Here is a 24,471-nt window from a genome sequence, read left to right as displayed (position 1 = left end):
TGAAAGCTATAACTTCACGTGAAAATTACCCAGTTAACTTATGGATAAAGTTGGTATCTCAATATAGTAAAATTGAGATACCAACCCCCTCCTCCCCCGGTCTAGTAAAATTGCCATAGCCCATTGTTTTTACGGGTTTGATTGCCGCTTTATTACAAAGTTTAAGCCCGTTACCGATGGGTCAAGTGATTTTGCAGTCCATTCCCGGACCATACGTTTTTTTTTTTTACATTTCTATAAAAATGGATATCAGCAGAAATAAAATGAATCTTTTGTGTTATATGATAAAATTTATTAAAATAATTAAATATGTTGAGTCCGTTTATGTTTAACTAAATTACTTCGAACCGTAAATTTTATATTACAAACATCACATGAAAATGGTTTTTCTCCAGTGTGAACTCGTTTATGTTGAACTAAATTACTTTGATGAGCAAATGCTTTATTACAAATATCACAAGAAAATGGTTTTTCTCCACTATGAATCCTTTTATGTATACCTAAACTGGTTGAATCAGTAAATGTTTTATTACAAATATCACATTCAAAAGATTTTTCTCCGGTATGAATTCGTGTATGCCTAATTAAATGACTTTTATTCGTAAATGTTTTATTACAAGTATCACATGAAAATGGTCTCTCTGCAGCGTGAATCCGTTTATGTTGAACTAAATTACTCTGTTGAGTAAATGTTTTGTTACAAATATCACAGGGAAATCGTTTTTCTCCAGTATGAACCCTTTTATGTTTATGTAAATTACTTCCATGAGTAAATGTTTTATTACAAATATCACATGAAAATGGTTTTTCACCCTTGTGACTCCGTTCATGTCCAACTAAATGACTTTTATTAGTAAATGATTTGTCGCAAATATCACATGAAAATGGTTTTTCTCCCGTGTGAATCCGTTTATGTCTAGTTAAATTGCTTTGTTGAGTAAATGCTTTATTACAAGTATCACATGAAAATGGTTTTTCTCCAGTGTGAATCCTTTTATGTATAATTAAATGATTTAGAGTGTTAATTGATTTATTACAAACATCACATGAAAATGATTTTTCTCCGGTGTAAATCTGTTTGTCTTGAACTGAACTAGTTTGTCTATTATAAACATCACATGAAAATGATCCTACTTCATTATAAACTCGTTGTGATTCTGAAACACTTTCTGTATGTAATTCTTTTTCAACTTTAATATGAGGCAAATAAAAATGCTCCTCATTTACATAAATTTCTTCATGTTTTACACTAGCACTACTGTCTTCTAATATTTCATTTTTAATTTGATCATCTTCTGTTGTAACACCGTCTTCTGGTATTTCGTTTTTAATTCGACAATCTTCTATTGTGACATTATCTTCTAATATTTCACTTTTAATAATAATTAATTCTGTATTTAATTCTTTTTTAATTTTAATGTTGTTTTTATTAATCATCTGATGATTAAATGAATTGTTTGCCATTGTTTTCTAATTTTCAAACTTTAAATTTGGATCTTGCTATTATGACCATAGAATTATGACACAAAACGTATACACATTTGACAACCCTCTTTTGATACCTTTTGCACCATATATCTTTCTTTCTTATAACAGTATGTATGAGAAAGACACATAATAATCATACTCAGCTAAATCTTTTATCAAGAATATATAATATAAGGACGTGAAACTCGAGTGGAGAGGGTAGCACGAAAAAAAGCGCTATCTGGACGAGGTCTACCCCTAGTAGTATAAGCCAATAGAATAGTAACTCGACAAGTAGTATAAGCCAAACCAGAGAAAAGAGATAAATTATACAGAACTTCAAAGTCGTGTTAAAATCGGTGCACGTGGTTGGATAACATAACATTTGCTTTTGTGTGAGCGCCCCCCTCCAAAAACTTGTCTACATGTTCACTTAATTTTGCAACTGTTTTATATATTTTAGTTCGTATAAAGAGATAATTACGTACAAGAGTGTACAGAGTGTAACAGAATTCTGACACGTTTTTTTGGTCGCCCGCACAAAAGTGAATGCGCGTTGTTATTCTGAACCAGCCCATTGCTCATTTATAAACTGAGCTGACTTGATAACTTCTTTTATGCTTATTTTCTTCAACTTTTCTCATTGAATCTTATAAAAATACTATTCGGCGTTAAATATACCAATTCTCATAAAATCAAATTAGATATCTTATAAATAATTTTAATTAACGGAATTGCTCATAAAATACTGACTGAGTTGATATCTACTGATCAAATATCATAGAATATTTAAGGGAAAATTTTCTTAAGCTCATACGCATAGTAGTCAATCATAAAATCCTTTAAGACAATTTTCCTACCAACGCAATGTAATTATTAATGATTTTGAAAATTAATATCGATATTTTATTTGATAAATTATGATTATTACAAAATAAATTAATCTGCTTGAATTTAAAATTACTTATGACATAATCAAAAAGAAAAATGCACGTTAGGTATATCATTAGAAAAGGAATTATTCATTTTTATTGGCGTTATCACAAAATTATAAAATCTTTATCAGTACATAAAATATATAATATAATATAACTTTTATGGCTGTGTCAAGTGATTGATATATTAACTAGAGTAGCACACTCTTTTGTTATAATCATTTTACCTCAAAATAAACGTGAATGAAAATGGAACTCTTGTTTAAAGGAATTCCAATAAGTCGTAGGAATGGAGTCTCTTTTATCAAGTTTGGTTTTTCGAACTAAATTTGTGGGTTATTCAAATAGGTCTCTAGAACTTAGACTAAAGGGTCCTTTCTGTAAAAAAATGGTGCTATAGTTATGGGAAGAAATTTAGGTTTCAACTGTTTTAATTTTCTTTTTCGCAATTTTCAGCTCTCTCTATCTCGCGGAGAAATACATTAATTTGTTAATACAACATTTCTAACAAACAGACGGGCAGATACCAAAAGCAAATAAATAAAAATTGTAAATTGTAAAATTACTTTTGGGCACCTGTATGCTATTATTACCATGTAAACGAATAAGGAGAGATTTTTTAATGATGAATTAGTTAATATTTTATTATTATTATCAAATTGGATAAATTTTGCATTTTTATTGAACACATCATCTAAAATTTACTGCTTTGAAAGCAAATGAACAATTCATTACTCTTTTAAAAATAGCTGTACTCCAAATAGCCACGATACGAATGTGAGTGCCATCTTCACTTAATGTTAGAAATGAGCCACGTCACATTGTCACATCAAGTAGCAAGAGAAGGGTGTAGAGTGCGTGTAATTTAAAACAATCATTCGACGAAAATGAATATTTTTCGTCTAACTGGTGATTTATCACATTTATTGGCAATTATTATATTACTTTTAAAAATATGGAAGACTCGATCATGTGCTGGTATGTTTTTCATATTGAATTTTTCAACTTTCGTGTGTATGTTTGCTGACCACCGGTGGTTTTGTCATTTGTTGTTGAAAAATGACTTAGCAATGGTGGATATGCCAAATAGGCAAAAAATTTATGATCAATCTTATTCATGCTTCTAACTTAAATACACGATATTTTTTTCTTCAATTTGCATTTTTATGTTAATTATATATGTATATATTTCTTAAACGGAGACCTCCCATAACATTTATTTCATATAACCTTCCATATTTTGATTTGTGATAAGATTTTTCGTAGGTTTTGGCATGAGAATTGCTGAGTTGTTATTAATTTATGATATACCGGCGTTTATTAACCAAATTCTTAAATTTTATTTTATAAAAATGGTGATTTATATTAAAAGTTTTGCCACCAAGTGTTATTGAGGTTTTCGGGCTCATTCTAAATTCATAAGCAAACGCATAATTGAATTCTGTACATAGATGTAGAAATAATTTATTTCTAATTTTCGGAGTAATTTTTTATTCATTAGTCAAAAAAGTTTTAATCTCGCTTAGTTTTTATAATTTTAAAATAGTTTAAAGTTAAATCAACCAGAAATTTGGGTATGTACTGCATCGTTCGCCAAATCATCAAATGATCACAATTTCGTAATTTCATTAGGAATGCCACCTCTCAGGTGTTGGGCCAAAATCTCCGGTTTTCGAAGCGTTTCTCCAGTCTCCGGTTGTTTGGCCATTTTCGCAATAATCTATGGTAGCAGCATGTTAAAAAAGTATGATTTTCTAAAAACTAGAGTTAATTTTATTTATTTATATAGTTTTTTAATAAATACTGTAATAACATAAATTATTTGTCTAGAATTTAAAAAAAAATTTTTTAATTGCATAATTTATTCTTGGTATATGTACGAAGACCAAAAAAAAAGGTGGTAATCTTCGGTATTAGGGGTATGATCTCTGGTTTATTTGAAATTTTGATTTGGCAGCGCTATATTTCTTTTAGGGCTTACAAATTTTGTTAAAAATAGTATTATAAAAAAAGTTTTGAATCCGAATTGAATGAAATTTATTATATATAGAATAAATTGCCCCAGAAAATAGAAAATTGGATTAGAACACATAGAAAGCGATTTAATAGATATGGTCTCATATGTGAAAAGCGTGTTTTTCTATGCTAAATTATATATTATATTCTCTTTAAATTTTGTCTAACTATTATGAAAATATAAGAAAATTTGCTTGTTCGATCAAAAAATAAAATACTTTTTGATGATTATGCTATTTTTATTTAACAAATTAAAATAACAAACGAATTATTAATATTTTTGGAAATTGATGAAAAACAATAAATTTTAAATATAGTGTGCCCTTAAATTTAGCCCTTAGGTAGCGTGTTCTATTTTATGAACTTAACCCACATTTTCCTCAACGATTTAAGCAAAAATTACTTACTTCGTAAAATAATAAATAAACATGAAAATACCTCTTTTTTCTTTACATTTACGCATTTGTAATTTGTATTCTCTGTATTCTTAAATCGCTTGAGTTTTCAAAAAAAAAAGTTTTGACTAGATTTTTTTTTGAGGGATGACTGGATAAAATGTAACTTAATATAAAATTAACATTGAATTCCCCCCTCGTTTCGTTTCTAGTACAGTTAATAAGCCGGGATCTAAGGAAAAGTAAGGGAAACAGCACCGATTTTAATAAAATATGTTGGCACAAAAACGCTAAACTAAGTATTTATGATCCATATACCATGAACTTGGAGATATTTTTGGTCGTTGATTACGAATCCGATGTCAGATTACACGAACTAGTGCCAGTAACTAAACATTAATTATTTTTTTAACATAATCTCTAAAAACTACTAATACCTTGATTGATATAATTGTGTAAATGTAAAATTTAGTATTTCCAACGGCAATAATTAATATTTTTTGTGTCAAAAAATATTGTGTGTGTGTTTTATTGTACCGTTTTGTTCCGAAAAAGTAAAATTCTTGGCTAAAAATTGCACGATTTTCGGCATACGTGACAGAATTCGTGTATTCTAACATCAGATTCGTATTCAACGTCCAAAAATACCTACTATGTATATGAGAATTTTATGCCAAAAACATTTCAAAAAAATTTTGAGTCGCATATGCTCTCCGCTGAAGCTCTATGCCCCTCTATGGGTAGGGTAAGTTGGCTGAATGTTCCTTGGAATCCTATAAACACGTTACAAAAGTTCAAAAACATCCATTAAAATCGGTTTCTCAACTTGTCTACTATCGTCACTTTTTTCCGCCTTATTCACTGTATTACTAGCTAAGGTTTCCGAAAATTTAACAGCAAGTTGATATAAACTTTAAAGAAAAATATTTTTGTCAAATCATAAAAAGCATTTCAAGTGTACACAAGGCTAAGATTTTTAATTTTCCTGCATCTCGTGCCAAGCGCCAAGGACATATGCATTATTTAAAAAAAAGTACATATTTTTTTATCAAAAGATGTAGTATAATTTCTCAAAATTGATAAATTTGTTGAAATAAAAAACACGTACTTATATAAAAGGGAAAAAAAGTAAATATGTCATGAAAATAGGGTAAGACTGCGTATACAAGGCACTATATTACATGTATTCTGAACCTAACTCAATGTATATTTTAAAACTGCATTTTTAGCGGTGTCGGATGCAAAATTTTGATTATTTAATAAGAGTAAGAGGGGAGGGGAGGGGGTATTAAAAAAATTATTATTCGACATCTTTCGAATTCGAACAATATTATCATTTTATTCAATTATCTTCATTGTTAAAAATGGTCACTGGAGCACAAACGATTTTAGTTTGTTTAGAATCACGTGTACATTTGAATACGACGAACTGCGCTTGACTCTTAAGCCAAGTGACACAAGGATTTGAATATTTTTCTTCAGAGAAGAAACCTTTTGTTGAGTCAATAACTTCACGATATTTTATTCGAATTCAATGTGATTTAAATATTTCATCTTTGTTGTGACGTCATGAGACGTTACATGCGACTGCGCATGTTTCTTGAATCATGAACCATAAAATTCCTAACTTAAACCGTCTAGGATTAAATGAAACGAAATAGATTTGATTTAATAATTAATCGAAACAATTTCTGGGGACTTTGTCCTGAGAACCAGAATTTTTACAGTATTCTTATTTGAATATCGTTGTGAATGAAATATCATTTTCCCAACCCCCCCGAGAAAAAGAAATCCCCGACTAAGAAAATTTTAAAATTGTTAAGTACGACTTTGACAACAACTTTCCTAATTTCCAGCCGCAATAAAAAGACTTTCAAATACTACCCCTGGTTCTAGATCTATTTTTATTGTATTTACTTGAATAGTTTTTTAATTATTTTTTTTTCGCAGGTATATCTGGCAAAAGTCAAATATTATTCGCATTGGTATACATAACTCGATACTTGGATTTAGTGACAACATATGTATCCTTATATAATACAATTATGAAATTGGTATTTATCGCTGCATCGATAGCTACACTATATTTGATTTACATGCGATTTAAAGCCACATATGATCGTAATCATGATACATTTCGTATTGAATTTTTAATTGCACCCGCATTTGTATTAGCATTACTTATTAATCATGAATTTACAGTACTTGAGGTATGTATTTAATAAATCAATTATGCGATTAGTTTTAAGAGCCCAGAGATTTTAAGAATAACGTCGAACATCTTATATATTAATGCTCTAGCAAGTTTTTTTTCTGTCCTACCCTTATCTTCCTTATTCCTTTATCAAATTCCATAATTCACCTCTCATTTTCAAGCTTATTATGTCTATGTTTGACGAAAAATATACTCCCGGTCTAATAATGTACCGCTTAGAAAAAAACACGCTACACAAATAATTTTAACGAAAAAATATCATAAGTTTGTTAGTCAAACATTTTAGTTTTTACAGATGCTCTCCTAATACTCTAGACATATAATTACTATTTTTAATACATGTTCTTCTAATATTAATTTAAGGACTTTTGATTTTTTTCACCACTTTTCTACGAAATTTGTTGTTTATTGTTTTTTAGGCAATATGCAAATCAAACGATGCCTTTTTTATAGTTTTCGTATTTTTTACCTTTCGTGGGACCCTTAGAAAGTTGTCTACTCTGTCTAATGGTTAACACGGTTTTGAGCGAAGTTAGCAAATAAATAAATTTCTTTTTGTGTAATCTTAATAGATCTTACTATTTACAGGGTGTTTAAAAACTTGGTTTTGTTTTGTAGATTTTATGGACATTCAGTATTTATTTGGAGAGTGTTGCTATATTGCCACAATTATTTTTGGTTAGTAAGACGGGCGAAGCAGAAAGTATAACGTCGCATTATTTATTTGCGTTAGGATCGTATAGAGCATTGTATTTATTGAATTGGGTCTATCGATATTTGGCTGAAGATCATTATGATTTAATTGCAATTGTTGCTGGAGCTGTACAAACTGTTCTATATTGTGATTTCTTCTATTTGTATATTACAAAAGGTAAGATTTATTTACCAACAACTTTTAAAATGTAATGTCTCAATATCAACGAATCGTTTCTAATAAACCATCAACTCGTACAGGATTTTTAGCGATATCTGAAATGCTATTGTCCCAATCCTTAAATATACACGATTTTTTTTATTCAATGGGTCAAAATTACTTTACATCCCAAGTTTCATCAAATTCGAAGCATAAAGTTTAGAATTTTTTCTATTTTTCATTACCCCTTAAGAAAATTGTTATTTCCAACTTCGATAAAACTCAGTACATAAGGTAATTTTGAGCCACGAAGTACAAGAATCGAATTAGTTTGACGTGCTTTCTGAGATATCGTCCAAAATCTCATACAAACAGCGATTTCTGAATGATCTAGATTTTCGTGTTTTTTTTTTTTTGAAATTACTCTAGAAAATTAAAAAACCGAGATATGCATTTTTCAAAAACTATCCTCATAACATGGGGATCTCTAATGATCCCACTTGTATGGAAGATGACAAAATCTCCATACATGTTATTTGCATCTGCAGAAATCTGCAGGGCGTTAGACTTAGAATGTTCGGATTCATCAATCCTGGGAGACATCCCGACGGAGAAGCAATGGGTTTTTTTGCGTGGCGTCTTGCCTCGACAGAATTCTATAGCCTCATCTGATTTTAATAGCGTCTTTAACCCGAAGACGTCTGGTCTTTGGTTAACAGGTTGTTCTCAAGGGGGGCACAGAGGACTCTTGGTCTAGGTGCTAGGGGCCCACTTGACGTACCCCCCTTTTTGTTATTATTTCGAAAACAGAGCAGATATCGAAAAATTTTATTCTTATTTTTCATCTACACTTTAAACAAAATTCATAATCAAAATTGAAAAAAAGGTATAAATAATTTCAACCCTAAGTCTAAAATTGCCTTGGCACTCGTCCTACCTTAACTAAAAAATTTTCAACTTGTTTTTTGCAGTTCTTAAAGGAAAGAAATTACAATTACCAGCTTAAAAAATTCTACAAAATCAAACCACCTACACAAATCTACAAATAAAATATTGCTAGAAAATATTTATTTTACAAAAACAAAACAAAAGAAGAAGTTCTCCATTTTATTAGAAAAACTTATTTCAACGAAATCGAGATCAAAGGTATATTACACAAAAAATAAAAAAAAAAGTATTTAACAACATTTACGCGGGATGGGCTAAAAGTTTCTACGACTCATTGTAAAGAAGGTACCTAATTGTTAATAATTATCTGAAGAAAGGAGTTAACAAGATTCGATTAATTTTTTCAATGGGTTTTCAAATTATTTCAACTTTTGGCTCACCCCTGTATTTTAAAACGATATTTTGTCGGTTTAGTTTTTCATTGTTTAAAAAAACCCAATAATATTTGTAATTTCTTGCAACAATGATGTGTGTAATTTAAAAATGTAATTGTTTTTTATTTTTATTATTATAAATAAATCTACGAATCTTATAAAAAAACTAAACATTCGAGTTTTTTTTCAAAATTTTCTTTTTGGTACTAACTTACAGTCAAAATCGGTTATAACAACATTGAACGGACCGTATAATTATACTCGATATTTGTTATAGACGATATAATCTGGAATATTCTGGAAAGAAAGAAATGCCAATAATTCTGAAAATACTGGATAGTTTGCGTCAAATTCGATAGTTCTGATTTTAAGCAAAAATGTTTATGATGTTGGTGTTGGTCTAATGAATAATCCAAGTTTGTGACCTCGAGTGCCGAATGAAACTTTGTCAAAAATCGAAAAAACCTTGAAAAATTCTGATTTTTTTTAGATTTTGTCGATTAAAACCCTAAAGGGCTAGTTTTCGGCAATACCTTTTCAAGATATTTTTAAAGTAGACTAAATTTTCTACCACATGATACTAGAATCGTCTCTGTAGACCCAATAGTTTCCGAGATGAAGCTTTTCAAAACATCTTTTTTAACTTCGAAATTTTTTACAATATTTCAAACGTCACTCGAGCTACTCTAGCGGGGTGTAGTTTTTACTTACCTCAGACGGAGTGTGCTAGTGTTGCTCGGGGTCAAAATTCATTTGGAATAACAGAATATTGCAAAAAATTGCGAAGTTCGAAAAAACGATCAACTTTGAAATGCTTTATCTCGGAAATTATTAAGTCAACAGAGACCATTCTAGTCTCATATTGTAGCAAATTTAGCCTACTTTAAAAACATCTTAAAAAGGTACTTCAAAAACTAACCCTTTAGAATTATAATCGCCAAAATCTGAAAAAAAAAGTCCGAAATTTTCACAGTTTTTATGGAAAAAAATGAAAGCCCAGTCAAAAGACAAACTAGGGCACCAAGCTTAAGTTTGATGATGACCATGCTTTTATTTTTCCTCGAAGAAATATTATTTTTGTACTTCAAAAAAAGGCTGTTAAAGCCTTATCTTATGTTGTTAATAATCGGTATGTACGCTATAACCAATTTTGACTGTTCCCAGCTTTACTTGGTCGAAAAACCAAAATATTCGGCAAACTTTTCAATTTTTTGTACAAAAATGATCTTGTAATTAAAAAATGATTGTTTTAACGTATTTTTATCTTCTTCTATCCTAAAAATATTAACTTCATTGAAATATTCGAACGCACATAATTTAAGAGTCCTTGGCAGGAATTTCTTATTAAAATTGAATCTACAAATATTATGCCCACACAAACTAAGCCGACAATTTTTTTTTTTCGAGTTTATAAAAAACTAAACTTCATATCTCACTTCTAAATATTTCAAAAAATATTACAATTGCCCCATTTCAGGGCAGTTCTCCGACTCCTCGACTCCGACTCCTCGGAGTACTGCCGAGGTATCGGAGTAAATAAGAGCGTAGATGAATGAATACATTCATAAAACAAGCACTTTTCTAAATCACCAGAATACATTGTTATTAACATATTTGCTCTATTTTGAACTTCTTCGATGTTCTAATTAATCAAATTGCTTAAAAATGAAAAATTGCTGTAAAAATTGTTGTACAATTCTCGCCTTTTTTGAAGTTCAATCACAAGTCTGTCTATATATCATTACTAGATATACTGTCACTCTGAATGTTTCTCGACCAGATAATTAAGAAATAATGTCTTCGGCAGATTCATCTGCTGTGAGCTTCTTTTCCGTACCCTTTTTGTTTCCTTTTCATATTCTTTGACTATTGAGAGTTTCAAGTTTTGCTGTTAATTTTTATTAAAATTTTCCCTTTCTGCAGAAATTATATGAATTATAGACATCATACATTTAAATTACTAAACAAATGTCAATATCAACGGACTGGAATTTTTTGTATACTTATACAATTAATGTTTATTTAAAAACTTCCCCGAACGTGCCTACTTTGCCTTACGGATAATCCGCCTCTGGATGAAATTTACGTTCACTTACAGACTTGAGGCAAATTGTAATATTTTTTGTCTTATTTGTTCCCCAATTTATACTTCCGTCATAATTCTTTACACATATACCTATTTAAAAAAAAAACACTATATAAGTATTTAAAAAATTCAGGTTCGGATTTTGAAAGTTACGCGGACATTTTTTACTTGAGACATCTTAACAATTCCTCCAAAGGTAGATAATATAATAAATTACTTCTATTATGGTTATTTTGATTCAAGATGTCAATGACTTTATATCCGGCCCTGTTTAAAATAAACGTATTTAAAAAACGGAAATCACGTATATTATTTAAAATATGTATGATTTATACAATTTATAAAAAATGTTTTTATTAAATAAAAAAAATACCAAAAAACTACTAAAAACGAAAAAATATAGAGACTATATAGGCTAAAATTTCATCGTTGTGGAGACGTTATTAAAACCTAATTCTTATAATTCCTAGTTATTAACAACTGCAACTTAATTAAGGATAATTCAACACGTGAAAAAATAATTACGAGAATGAAGTTGTTCGGAATTGAGTAGTATTTTCTTTAGTTTAAAAGCTTGAGGGGAGTTGTGGCAATGAAGTCAAGCTATGTAATTTTCTGGCTTTTTTTCGCTATAATGAAAATAAAATTGTTTCAAATTTTTACAAAGAGGCTAGAATTTAGCCACGTAGTTTATGGACGCAAGTAACAAATTCTCATTGCGCTTGATTTAGGGTACACTTTGAGCTTAAAGTAACGTAACATTAAACGACAGAGGCTTAGAATTAAATGTACATTTTACTCTACTTTCTCTAGCTAGAGACGAAGAACAATCACTACTACTGACTTCAGGTCTTTGTGGCCTAGACTACTATCTTAATTTTAAATAGCGACCTCACAAAGTTGAAATTTTAGACAGAGTCATAAATAAATATAACTTTTGTTGTTCTTAATATAATTATCATGAAAATTATTTTCATACATTTTCTTTTGTATTCATTATGTAAAAAATAAATGTATTTTTTATTTTTATTAGTGCACTAATTTTTAGTTCAAGTCTCATGTTTTTGCATGCATTGTTTATACAAATTTTTAAATTTTAAATGTTTTGTTTTTTTTGAAAGAGAAAGTCTAGAAAGTCTCACACTATTTTAAAGGCATAGATTATAGTTTTAGCTACGTATTAAGCTCGCAGCCACAGGCATCGTTTGCAGCAAAATCTTAAAAATTTATAAAAATGTTTCGAGAAGAGTTTCTTAACTTCTGTTTTTGGGCTACGTGCTTGAAATGTATATTATTAGTAATGTTAATTAGTTTGTTAAAAATTTTTTTGTATTAAATATTCAGCAAATTTAAAAATCATTTGGAAGGCAACCTTGAAAAATTGTCGTATCGTTGAAAGTTTAATATATTAAAATATCATTCAAAAATTTTATTTAGGAGAGGGATCAGTTCTGGATTCCCACAGATCCCAATTACATTATTATTTTCTAAAATTTATTACTTCTGTTACAACTTTGAATATATAGAAACCACTATTCATCCTGGTAAGGGGGCTGTCCATAAAATACGTATGCAAATAGTTGGAGAGTAATGTATGGTCAACATCGTAAAAGAACGGAGAATGCGTAAATTACGATTTCAGCTGTTCAAATGTCAAAATTTGAACCATTCTAACTGTTATAGCTATAACATTATATGTTAATTACATGTAATGTTATAGTAATATCACTTAGAATGGTTCAACTTTTGCGTTTATTTTGAATCTTATTTTATAAAATTTGTATTCTTTATTAAAATATCAAAATCTTAAATGTGTTCATTTTTATAATAAACTGTGAGTTTTAGTGTAACTGATTCTATTCTCACAACATTTTATTATTCTGAAAAATGAGATTGAAACTTACGCAAAAAGCGAGAAAGGGGTGTTTCGAAGAGGGTCAAAGAGGGTCTTTATACAAAAGAGTTATGGACCGTGTCATTGTTAGTTTAGCTGATGTTTTATGGACAGCAAAAAAGGCGACTTGTGTGACCCTGAAAAAGTATTTCAAACTAATTGACATTCGAGAAAATCGATACAAAATAAAGTTTTTAAAGTAGTGTTTAGAAATCGCTCATTAAAAAAAATCATGTGACCACCTTGTTAAATTATAATGTTTCACGTCTCTCATCGGAAAATTCTCTTTCCACGGTTAATGATTTTTATCACATTTTAAATAAACCTTGGAATAACGGTAGTAAATAGATCTCCCAATTAGCCGTGTAGGACTTAGGAATAAATCAAAAGGTATATTTCAGTTAATTTGGGTTTACAAAAATGTACGTTTTTTCAACGTAATATGTGATAAAAATTTCTATTATGTTTTTTATTTTGGTATGCATTCAACTCAGCACGAATTTTTAAAAAAAAATTTTAAACTTAAGTCAATTTAATTAATATATTTTTGAATAATTGTAAGGAGAGAAGGTGAATTATGAATAATTCAATTGAGGCTGCGATTAATAATACACAATTGTGTACAATTAGACAAAAGTTCATTCCGCTACTTTTGATAATTTACAACTAGTGGTGAATTTGTGATTGAGGTTTTGAAACACTTCTTAATCAATAACGTTTTGCATATCTCTGGTTTCCGGTTTCAATTCAAACACATTATTTAAACATTCCTTAAAAAAATAATCTTCAATTTTTGAATTATTCATAAAATCACCTTTGAAATTTGAATTGAAGTTTATGAAAATTGTTAAAAACACACGCATCATCTCATATAAATTGATTGTAGTCGTCGACTTAAAATAGCTCTGGTTCAAGTATTGATCCATTTAATTGATTTTGGGGCAAATTGCCATTGACGTTTTCAAAATTCGTTAATAAGTCAAAGAAAGCTTGCTGGCAGAGATTAAATTCTAGAATAAAGAAATTGAAATGAACCTGTGTTTAGTCAAAAATAGGCGATTAACAGCGTATTCGCTTTTATGCGACCGTACAAAAATTAAGCGGTCGCTGTTTTATTTTGTTACGACAGAATTGTTGTTGTGCGCATGTCTGTAGCCGCTCTTGTAAACTATGGAGGGTGGAGATAAGGAGAATCATCTCTGTATATAAAAATGTGTCCATGAAAAGCAAAAAATTGGTAGCGTTGGTGTAGCAGAAGTGTAAGTTTTAAAAGAAAGTAATAAGAATAAGATAAAAATATACAAATGTTGTTAGAGAAAAATAGAGAAGTACACATAAAACAAAACGTACTAAGAGTAAGATAAAGTTCTAACCGAGTTGTTAGAGAAAGATAGAAAAGTTCACATTAAACATCTTTTGTTATTCAAACGCCATTCTGGTCAATTTTAGAACTGTTATTATGGACACTAGTTTACTTTGATCCCCATTTAAGATTGTCCTCCTTACCTCTACCTTCCATAATGAAAGCGAACACGCTGTTTTCCACCTTTTTCTGTTGAACAAACACATTGTTTTAAATTTTTTTTCAAGTTTAAAGATAACCATGTACAAAACAATTTGTTTTACACATGTGTACAAAATAGTTATTTTTAAACGAATCAAGACTTGAATCAAAGTTATGAAGTTCAATACAATAAATTCAGTTTTTCGTCTTAAAAAAAACTACGCCATAAAATTCATCCATTTTATTATTCATTACATTCTTTTATGCAATTGGCAAAAAAATTTTTCTTCCCAATTTTGTTTGCTTGAGAAGGTCATAGATTTTCAAGTTTTGGAAAGGGAAGACTATTAAATTTTTTTTAAGAAAAAAAAACACATATTTTGATACATTTTTAGAATAATAAATGTAATTATTTTTATCAATAAAAGAAAAACATTATTAAATTAAACTATTCAATGAATAGTTTTTAGAATTAAATAATATATTAATTAATAATACACAGTTAAATAATTAATTAAAAACGAGTTATGTAAGTTAAAACACATTTAATTTACTTGAATCAATTACTTGGATTACTTGGATTGATTGTCATGTTCAAATTTAATGAAAGTCTACTTATATTGTTTTTATAGTGTCTGATGAATTAAATAAAATCGAAACATTGGGAATGCGTTAGTTAATTTATCGTCAAATTATGTACTAAAAAACTATTTATTAAATTTGGATTACTTTTTTCATTAATTTTTACTAATTCGTTTTAAGAGTACTTCGAAATTAGGGTGGTAAATTTTAGTATTTTGTTACATTCAAAGCCAATTAAATTATCGCCCCTTAGATATCTTATTGTGGAAATAGTAGCTTAGACAACAGAACCGTCCTTCAATGAAAATTATGGCGATTTTTAGCTTAAAATCTTAAATGTAATCTTTAAATTTAATTTTATATTACGTGCTAATTTATTTCCCAAATTTATTTAAAGAAATTTTTTTCTAGAAAGTTTAAGTTTCAAGTACCGCGGATACGGTGCACAAAATAATCAGTTCCACAATTCGAGAAAAACGAAAAAAACGAATTTTTGGATATAACTGCTTTATAGTTCAAGTAACAATTAATAATTCGATCTCAAATATGTTTCAAGTAAAAAAAAGTGTATAAATGTTTCGTTTTAACTTACAGATGCTAATAAATTTTTATAAAAAATCGAAAATAAAATTTAAGTTGCAATATTATTTTTTAAAAACTAGCTTTCTGTTTATGTGTCCTTTATTATAGAAGCTACTTGAGATAAAAATTAATAAATTCATACATCAATCAATCTTTTAATTTTATTGTTTATAAAAAATGGAAAATTATAGTGTGTTCATTTATTATTTCAGTTCTGAAATAAAAAGTTAAGTAAATAAAAGTAATTGTTATATTTTATAATCCTATTTTCTAAGATAAAAAAATTTGGCCAAAATATCAAAAAAAAAATTGACTTTTTGAACTTTATTACGTCATAAAAATCCAAAATATTTGATTTTGCTCCACCACCCGCTAACTTTGTCCAATTTTGAGCATTCAAGTATGTAACCCCACTAATTTTGCATCATACTTTTCAAACAATTGGTCAAATTTAATGTATCTTCGACACATTTCATACCATATCGTGGTTTTCACACTTGGTATAAGGGCTAATATAAACGAATAACTTCCACGAAAAATGAAAAAATATGACTCAAAATTAGAGGGTTTATATAAATATTGATAAGTGGAAGTTGCAATCCGCCAACTGTCGATAATAATTCGTACGAATTAAAACAGGAAGTGGGCCCGTTTTTACTAGTACCAATTTAGACTACCAGATGACAATACTTGTACTTAGCATTTTTAAAGGCCAATCAAAGTATTCAAATTCAAATAAGATAAATCCCGCCAACTGGCGATAGTAATTTGTACCAATTATAAAAGAAGTGGACCCGTTATCAGTAGTTACAATTTAGTCAACCAGACTACCAATAGTCAATTGAGTAATGTGCCATTTATCAATATTCAATTTTGAGTAATGTGCAGTGAAATTAAATAATATTAAATTTAAATCTAGTAACATTTAATTATTTCACAGTTGGTATCGACAGCCGAGCTGAATGAATCTGCTGCAATAATATAATTTGTGTTTGTGAAATAGAATGGTTAACAAAATGGCAAATAATTCATTTGATAATATAAATAAATGCTTTTTAATCAAAGAAGAAAACATTAAACTTGAAAACGAATTACACACAGAATTAATTATAAAAAATGAAACATTAAATGACAAAGTTACCATGGAAGATGGACGAATTAAAAATGAAAACGTTGGAGAATGCAGTAATAATATTGATAGTGAAAGTGTTATAACTTTTGTAAGCGTTAAACATGAACCTGTTTGTGAAAACGATGAACAGTTATGCACAATAAATTACGAAAATGTTAAACTTGAAAAAGTATTACATGAAGAAAAACCATTTTCATGTGATATTTGTAATAAAACATTCACTCGGAAACCTTATTTAATTGACCATAAACGAATTCATAGTGGAGAAAAACCATTTTCATGTGATATTTGTAATAAAAAATTTAATCAGAAAACACATTTAGCTCGACATAAAACAATTCATAGTGGAGAAAAACGATTTACTTGTGATATTTGTAATAAAACATTTAATCAGAAACATCATTTAGTTGACCATCAACGGATTCATACCGGAGAAAAACCATTTTCATGTGATATTTGTAATAAAACATTTAATTATAAGCATGTTTTAGTTCTACATAAACGAATCCATAGTGAAGAAAAATTATTTTCATGTGATGTTTGTAATAAAACATTTAATCAGAAAATTCATTTAGTTCGACATAAAATAATTCATAGTGGAGAAAAACCGTTTTCATGTGACATTTGTAATAAAACATTTACTGCACAAGATTCTTTAGTTAAACATAAACTTATTCATAGTGGAGAAAAACCGTTTTCATGTGATATTTGTAATAAAAGATTTATTCAGCAAACTCATTTCGTATCGCATAAACGTATTCATAGTGGAGATAAACCATTTTCATGTGATACTTGTAATAAATCATTTAATTATAAGCATGTTTTAGTTAAGCATAAACGAATGCACAGTGGAGAAAAACCATTTTTTATGTGATATTTGTAATATAAAATTTAATCAGCATACACATCTGCATAATATTCTATGTAAAGTGACTCATAATAAAGTTCCAATAGACCTTTTTCATGAAAAACAAATGCTTTTTGATAATTTTTTATGAAAATATAGGTCGAGTAGAGCCTGTAACTCAAAAATTACGCATTTTTAACAATAAAAATACTATGAAAAAAATTGTTTATTTGAAATATTTTTAAACGATTTGTTTTGTTTCGTCCATTCCCTATGTCATTATTTCATTCTGTCGATTATTTAGTGCATTATAGTGTTTAGGTCGTTTTAGGTGTGTGGTTATTAGCGAATTTTCGAAGGAAATGGAGCTATAACTTTTGTACTGGTGATGGAATTTTGAAAAAATTTCTTTAAATGTTCATTGAATTTTTTCAAAATAAAAAATATTTTGTTTATTGATCAGTTTTAAGCAGAAAGGTACTCTCGTGATTTTTTTCTCCAGGCGCTTAGTTTACGAACTAAAAATTCTTAAAAATTAAAAATGCAAGATTTCAAGAAAAATGTGTTATTTTCCAATGCCTGAGGGAATTCGCTTAGTTAACACAGCTTCTACGTTACGATTTTTTTTAAAAATATGTTAATATAATTTAAACACTGGAATAAATCGATGTTTTATAAATAATCGTGATTTTATTTAAAAAACCTCACTTTATTTTATCAAAAGAAAAATATATACAAAAATCAATAAAATGATAAACTGAATAGGAATAATTCAAATAATATATAATTCCCACCATTTTTTTTTAAATAGTTCACTTTAGTGTGTTACTCCTTAGAGCTTTTTGGACAACATTTGTAATAAACTTAATAATCTGTGAATTGACCTATATTGCTTGTTTACAAACTCGAAGTCACCATTTACGCCCTGAGCACGTTATAAAAAATTCAGTTCGATATCTCTTTTCTTTTTTGAGTCAATTAGGTGATTTTATGAACACCTATACCAAAATTTTGTTTAACCTGATGGTTTAATACTTTTAAGCGTTACAAATATTGGATAATCTTAATAATATACTCTGATACATTTTATACATATATATACAGCGTAAAAGAAACTGATAAACTTGTTTATAGAAGAAAAACTTTGTTTTTGTTTACAAAACATTATTTGGCATACTTTTCTATTTTGAAATTTTTTCGCCCTTGTGCTCAAGGTCATATAATTTTTTATGATATAATAGATTCAAGTTAAAACGATAATATTAGTTCACAAATTCATCAATTTATTTTTTGAGCTTTATACAAGAAAAAAAAATACAGTTGTATGATTCTTAAAAATTATTTTCTTTAAATTAAAATAATTGGCTATAATATGCAAAGTACCCTTAATTTCCATTACCAAAAATTTCAGGATTTGAGATGAGGACATAATTCTGAAAAAAAATTTATATTTTCAACCCCTAGAAGTGCCTCCTCCCTCCGCCCACAGTCATATATGACTGAGCTCCCCCTCCCTTTAAGTTAGCTTTACATAATGATTGAAGCTCCTGCGTGGTTGATCAACTTGGGGTATTTTAAAAGGTTGAGATTTAATTTGTTTGATTTTTACTGATTGTGGAGTTTTCAGAAGAAATATTTATTGTGAGCACACTATAAAATACAGAGTGCTAAAAAATGTAGACACTGAGGCAGTTATTCAACGAAATGTATTTATATATTACCAAACCAATAAGAGAAAAAAAATTATCTGTTGCAATCTATGGGTTGCAAAAAATATCCGCCCAAATATACCAATTTTAACTATTAGGAAAGTTTTGAATTTCATCGCTTATGCGTTATCAGCTGTGTTTCAGCCACAATGTAATATTTTCGAGAAATTTTGTAATTTTTCATTTTTATTGATAAATAGTAAGTAATCAGGTGGTCTAAATTGGAACTACTGAAGAAGCGGTCCACTTCTTGTTTAATAGTACAAATTTTTATCACCAGTTGGCGGGATTTATCTGATTTGAATTTGATTTTATTGGCCTTATAAAATGGGAAGCACAATTATTGCTACATCTGGTAGTCGAAATTGTAACTATTTAATTCGGGTCGTCTTTTGATTTTAATTACTACGAATTATTATCATCAATTGGCGAATTGCAACTCCCAATTATCAATAAGTATTAGTCATATAATTTATAAATTTTTTACACCCCCTGTATATTGTATTTTTTGATAAGAAACCTATGTGCGCATAATCCTACCTACTTAAACAAGTGTAAAAATTTTAAAATAGAATTGTCAAAATTATTTAAGAAATATTTCTTCATCATAATTTTGACATTTATAAAAATCAAAAACACAAAATATTAAAACAAAATGAGCTCCGGTGAAATAAATCGTACATATGTAAAATTTTAAAAACGTAATTATCAAACTGATATTTTATTTGGCGATAAAATTATCACAAATTTCTGTTAAAAAGTACCTGCCGCATTAGCATTCAAAATTCTGGATAAATCATTATGGCTTTAGCATTTCAATTGTTGTCAAAATTACGATTGGGAGCTGAAACATGTCGATGTGGAAATTTTCGAATAAATTCAAAATCTATATTAAATTTATACAAGTAAGGTTATTTTTCTGTATGATTCTAATAGGATTAACCTAAATGTCAATAAAAGAGATAATTTCCAAGTTCGAATTATTGGGAGATCGAATGCTTAACGATTATGGTATACCACGATTATATTTAAACGTTAAGATCTCTTTATTCTACTAAGCTTTTTACATGAAATTAACATTCATCTTTAAAATAATATATTTCGCCGCGCCGGTTCGTCGAAATTTGAGAGTGTAAATTAATCAAGAGTATGCCTAAAATTGTTTATTTTGTCATTTAATTTTATAAATTCAATCTTAATTTTTGTAAAGAAGTACTCATCACATCATCATTGATGCATTGGTAAATACACCTTTAGAAATTGCGGTATGCCTTAATTATGCTTAGCCTAACAAATTTTTTTATTTACGACAATTCTCCATTCTTCAAAAACTTGGAAATTGCAATAAAAATTCATTTTCAATCTGTTGGATAGCGGGCATCTCCTTCAAGGTACTATGTCCATTATAGTCAAATCCATAAAAACGTGGTCATGTATTTGTTATTTTTCAAATTTTCGCCAGGAAAAGTCATTAAAAACTGATGGCCCATTGTATATTTGGGTGATTCCATGAAAAAGTGTACCATGAAAGGACAAAAATTTTTTTTTTTTGTAAAAATACTTTGGTATGGTGTCAACCCTGTAATACGTTCAGTTTTCAGCATCTTAAGTCCCTAAATAATATGTTTTTTTCGTAAATGTATAAGTTTTGATTAAAATTACATTATTTATGTTTATAAGAACGTTAAAATTCCAATTATTCTAAATTTTATTAATGATCTTTTTGATCTTGTGTCCTGTAATATTCATATGTAATGTTTCTTTAAAAAAAACTTAAAATACATTTATTTTGCAATCCAAAGTGACGGTATGTCAGTCACGATTTATTTTTCTAACAAATTTGATTCTAAAATTCTAAGATTCTTTATTTTACCATTTTTCAATAACTTGATTTATGCAATTTGGTCCTAGATAATATTTAAAATCATAAATCCTGCATAGAGGAAGATATTCGAAGTTTAAACACACTTGAATGCAACTTCCTTTTGCATGTAGTGTCAATCACATTTGCATTTTGTTAAATGAATCATATAACATCAAAGTTTATGAGAACATTTTTACTACAGAGGAATAAATGTAGAAAAACTAAAACCGTTGACATAATAGTATTCTTAATATGACGCAAAATAAAATGCATTTTGGATCAAATGTAGTGTAAGTCACACATGGAATCACCCATTTGATTAATTAGGCATAATGGGCATATGCCTAATTAATGTTGTATTTCCTGATCTCGATCTTTTTCTTGCAAAGAACTTTTTGTATGTAGTCTCTATGGCAGTCCCAAGCTATGACGTCACCATATCCCATTATTCTCTCTTTCTATTTGTAAATTTAAATCCTTTATATTTTCTTTTTTTTTTGTATGTTATTTAAAAATTGATTTCACGCAATGTTTTGGGTCGATAATGAACGTCGATGTGTTGAGATAATAAAAAGTTGACATAGGAAAACTTAAATTTATACTTTTTTTAAATAATAATTTTATTAGTTCTAGAAATAGACGAAATATACACAATAAGAAACTAGAAGACATCGATCGATCAGCAAAAATACGATCATTTGTTTTGGGACGATATATCAACTATGTAAAAGATTACGATAAAGTATTAGAAACACGTTTTCCAGCTGCAATGCGTGTATATCGAGTATTTATGGTTGGGACCAAAGAATTTTATACGGATTTAAAATCATTTTTAAGAATAATTAAAGCATTGAACACATCAAAAGATGGATTTAAGTGTTTGAAACGTAATGAAATTGAATTGTATCATAAAATGCCCAAAGATATGGTTCGAGTTGCACCTGTTTTATTGTTAAGCGCTGTACCGTTATCGAATTATTTAATATTTCCTTTAGCGTAAGTATTTTTTAATTGGCCTCAACAAGTTCAAGAAAAGATAGCTTGAAAATCTTTTATCTCATTATTGCCAGATGGTAGTATATACAGGGTGCAATAATGACATATTTTTTAGTCGCCTCTGAAAGCTGACAATTTTTGAAAAAATGGTTTGAATGAAAAATATGAGTTGTTTTATGAGGATCAACTTTCCAATTTACAATGTTATTCTATCTCTTACCATTTAAGATCTAAATTGGCTATTTAAAAAACCCGAAGAACTAGATCCAATCTGATGTCAGAACAGTATGTCCCCAATCAAACTGCAGCTATTGTTTAAGTTATTTTTTTATTGGTTAGCTACAAAACGAGTTATTAGTCATTACAGATTTAAATGACCCACCCTGTTTACAGATGTATTTCTTTATATCTAGGCCAAAAATCATAAATTTAAAAAAAATAAAAAGTTTTCCACAATACCTTGAACTTTTCTTTTTAAATGAACCTTAAAAATTTAAATATTTTTTTTTTAGGTATTTTTTCCCTAGATTTTTACTATCATCACATTTTTGGTCAATTCAACAACGATCCGAATTTGCCATAATGAATTTATCGAAACGGTTAGCTCATTATAAACCGGTATTTCGATGTATACAAGAACGACTAAAAGACATTCAACCTATGGAAATGCATTTAAAATGGGCAGAAGTGATTAGTTTATTGGGTAGTGGACAACAGCCCACGGCACACGTTATTAACGAATGTAAATGTTTGTATGATGAGAAAAATGTGTATCATATCAAACAGTTAACGAAGCCACATATCGTAAGTTCTTAACATTTTTTTTTTTTTTCAAGGAGTTTTCAGATTTTTAAACACATTAAATAGAATAGAAATTAAAAAAAAAAAAAAAAAAACTATTTTTTTTCCAAGTTTAAAAAACCCTTTAAAAAATAGGATACTTTCGGTAGCGTAAAATAAATTATGAAATTGAGTCATAAAAGCACTTTATTGTTTTATAATATTAAATTTAAAAATCGTAATTTTTAATTTGTATATCACGTGACCTAAAACCATAGAAATTTAAAGTTTTTGCGAGAAAAAAAAGTTTTAAAATTTATTTAAATTTTATGGAAAGAAAACATGTTTATTTTGCCGAAATATATTTTTTTGTCTCGTTTTATTTGCTAAATCGTTTTATTTTATTTTGAAGTACTTTTTCAAACGTAGTAGAATACATATTAGAGCCAATCTATTTGATATCATTTCAGAATTAATATCTATTGTATAATTTCAAATTGTTTTTCTGAATTTCTATATTACAGAAGGAATTATTAAAAATGCATAATTTACGTGTGGGATTATTCCGTCGACGCAGACGCTTAATCGACCATGCAAAAATTTTACATGAAATGGATATGGCAATATTACGTGAAGGTGGCGTTACGGACATGACGTGTGATGTATTAAAGAATGCATTATTTATTCGAGGTTTAAACGGAACCAACATGAAACACGAAGACATGATACAATTCTTAAATTCATGGCTTTGTGTATCGCAATCTTTAGATGAAAATAACATCACCTTATTGTTGCATCTACCAATCCTGTTAGCGTATAATCAACCCTCGAATTGGATGTTAATTTATAATAAACGATACAAACATATCGTTTAAAATCAAAATTCTAGCTTGCTCTCAAAAACGTTTTTTTCATTGGATTTTTGTTGAATTATTACGTTAAAATTTATTCGACCGCTTTTTTGTGTTAATTCCATAACGCAGCCATCTTTTAATCCGAAAGAAGGTTTATTTCATCGTCTTTAGTTTTTGTGTTTCTAATTTCTGGTTATTCGATCCATATTATATCGTAGATTAAAGATTAAAATGATTATAATTTAAAATTTTCGGCCGTATATGTTCAGACTTTCGAAATACATAATCGAATAATCTTAAATTCATGTTGTCAAGTGAATAAATTATAACGTAATGATAAAATTAAACTGCCTAAAATTGTTAATTTTAAACAAAGAGAAATGTGATTTTTGGTGATTTGATGACAAGTTTTGTTGTGTTCAACTCTAGTGATTTTAT

The 24,471-nt window shown here is 28.5% G+C and overlaps 3 protein-coding genes across 3 annotated transcripts; 2 read left to right on the top strand and 1 right to left on the bottom strand.

Moving 5' to 3' along the window:
* Window positions 1–226: 226 nt before the first annotated feature.
* On the bottom strand, window positions 227–2,904 carry LOC123296255 (zinc finger protein 525-like). The gene is made up of 3 exons (XM_044877716.1): window positions 2,900–2,904; window positions 426–1,372; window positions 227–234 (listed from the first exon to the last, which is right to left on the bottom strand). Exons 1-3 carry the CDS (start codon window positions 2,902–2,904, stop codon window positions 227–229), a joined length of 960 nt encoding a protein of 319 aa, XP_044733651.1.
* Window positions 2,905–3,203: 299 nt separating this feature from the next.
* LOC123296767 (ER lumen protein-retaining receptor) lies at window positions 3,204–9,296 on the top strand. Its single transcript, XM_044878418.1, has 4 exons — window positions 3,204–3,380; window positions 6,764–7,023; window positions 7,647–7,899; window positions 8,853–9,296. The coding sequence occupies exons 1-4, from the start codon at window positions 3,290–3,292 to the stop codon at window positions 8,885–8,887; spliced, it is 639 nt and encodes a 212-aa protein (XP_044734353.1). The 5' UTR covers window positions 3,204–3,289; the 3' UTR covers window positions 8,888–9,296.
* Window positions 9,297–20,182: 10,886 nt separating this feature from the next.
* LOC123296764 (LETM1 domain-containing protein 1) lies at window positions 20,183–24,400 on the top strand. The gene is made up of 4 exons (XM_044878414.1): window positions 20,183–20,444; window positions 22,031–22,399; window positions 22,912–23,203; window positions 23,704–24,400. The coding sequence occupies exons 1-4, from the start codon at window positions 20,341–20,343 to the stop codon at window positions 24,052–24,054; spliced, it is 1,116 nt and encodes a 371-aa protein (XP_044734349.1). The 5' UTR covers window positions 20,183–20,340; the 3' UTR covers window positions 24,055–24,400.
* Window positions 24,401–24,471: the final 71 nt, after the last annotated feature.

The sequence above is a fragment of the Chrysoperla carnea genome, chromosome 3 (genome assembly GCF_905475395.1).
Source record: "Chrysoperla carnea chromosome 3, inChrCarn1.1, whole genome shotgun sequence".
In the NCBI taxonomy this organism is placed as follows: domain Eukaryota; kingdom Metazoa; phylum Arthropoda; class Insecta; order Neuroptera; family Chrysopidae; genus Chrysoperla; species Chrysoperla carnea.
Note: the sequence above shows the minus strand (reverse complement) of the source record. Positions and strands in the feature narration are given on the sequence as shown.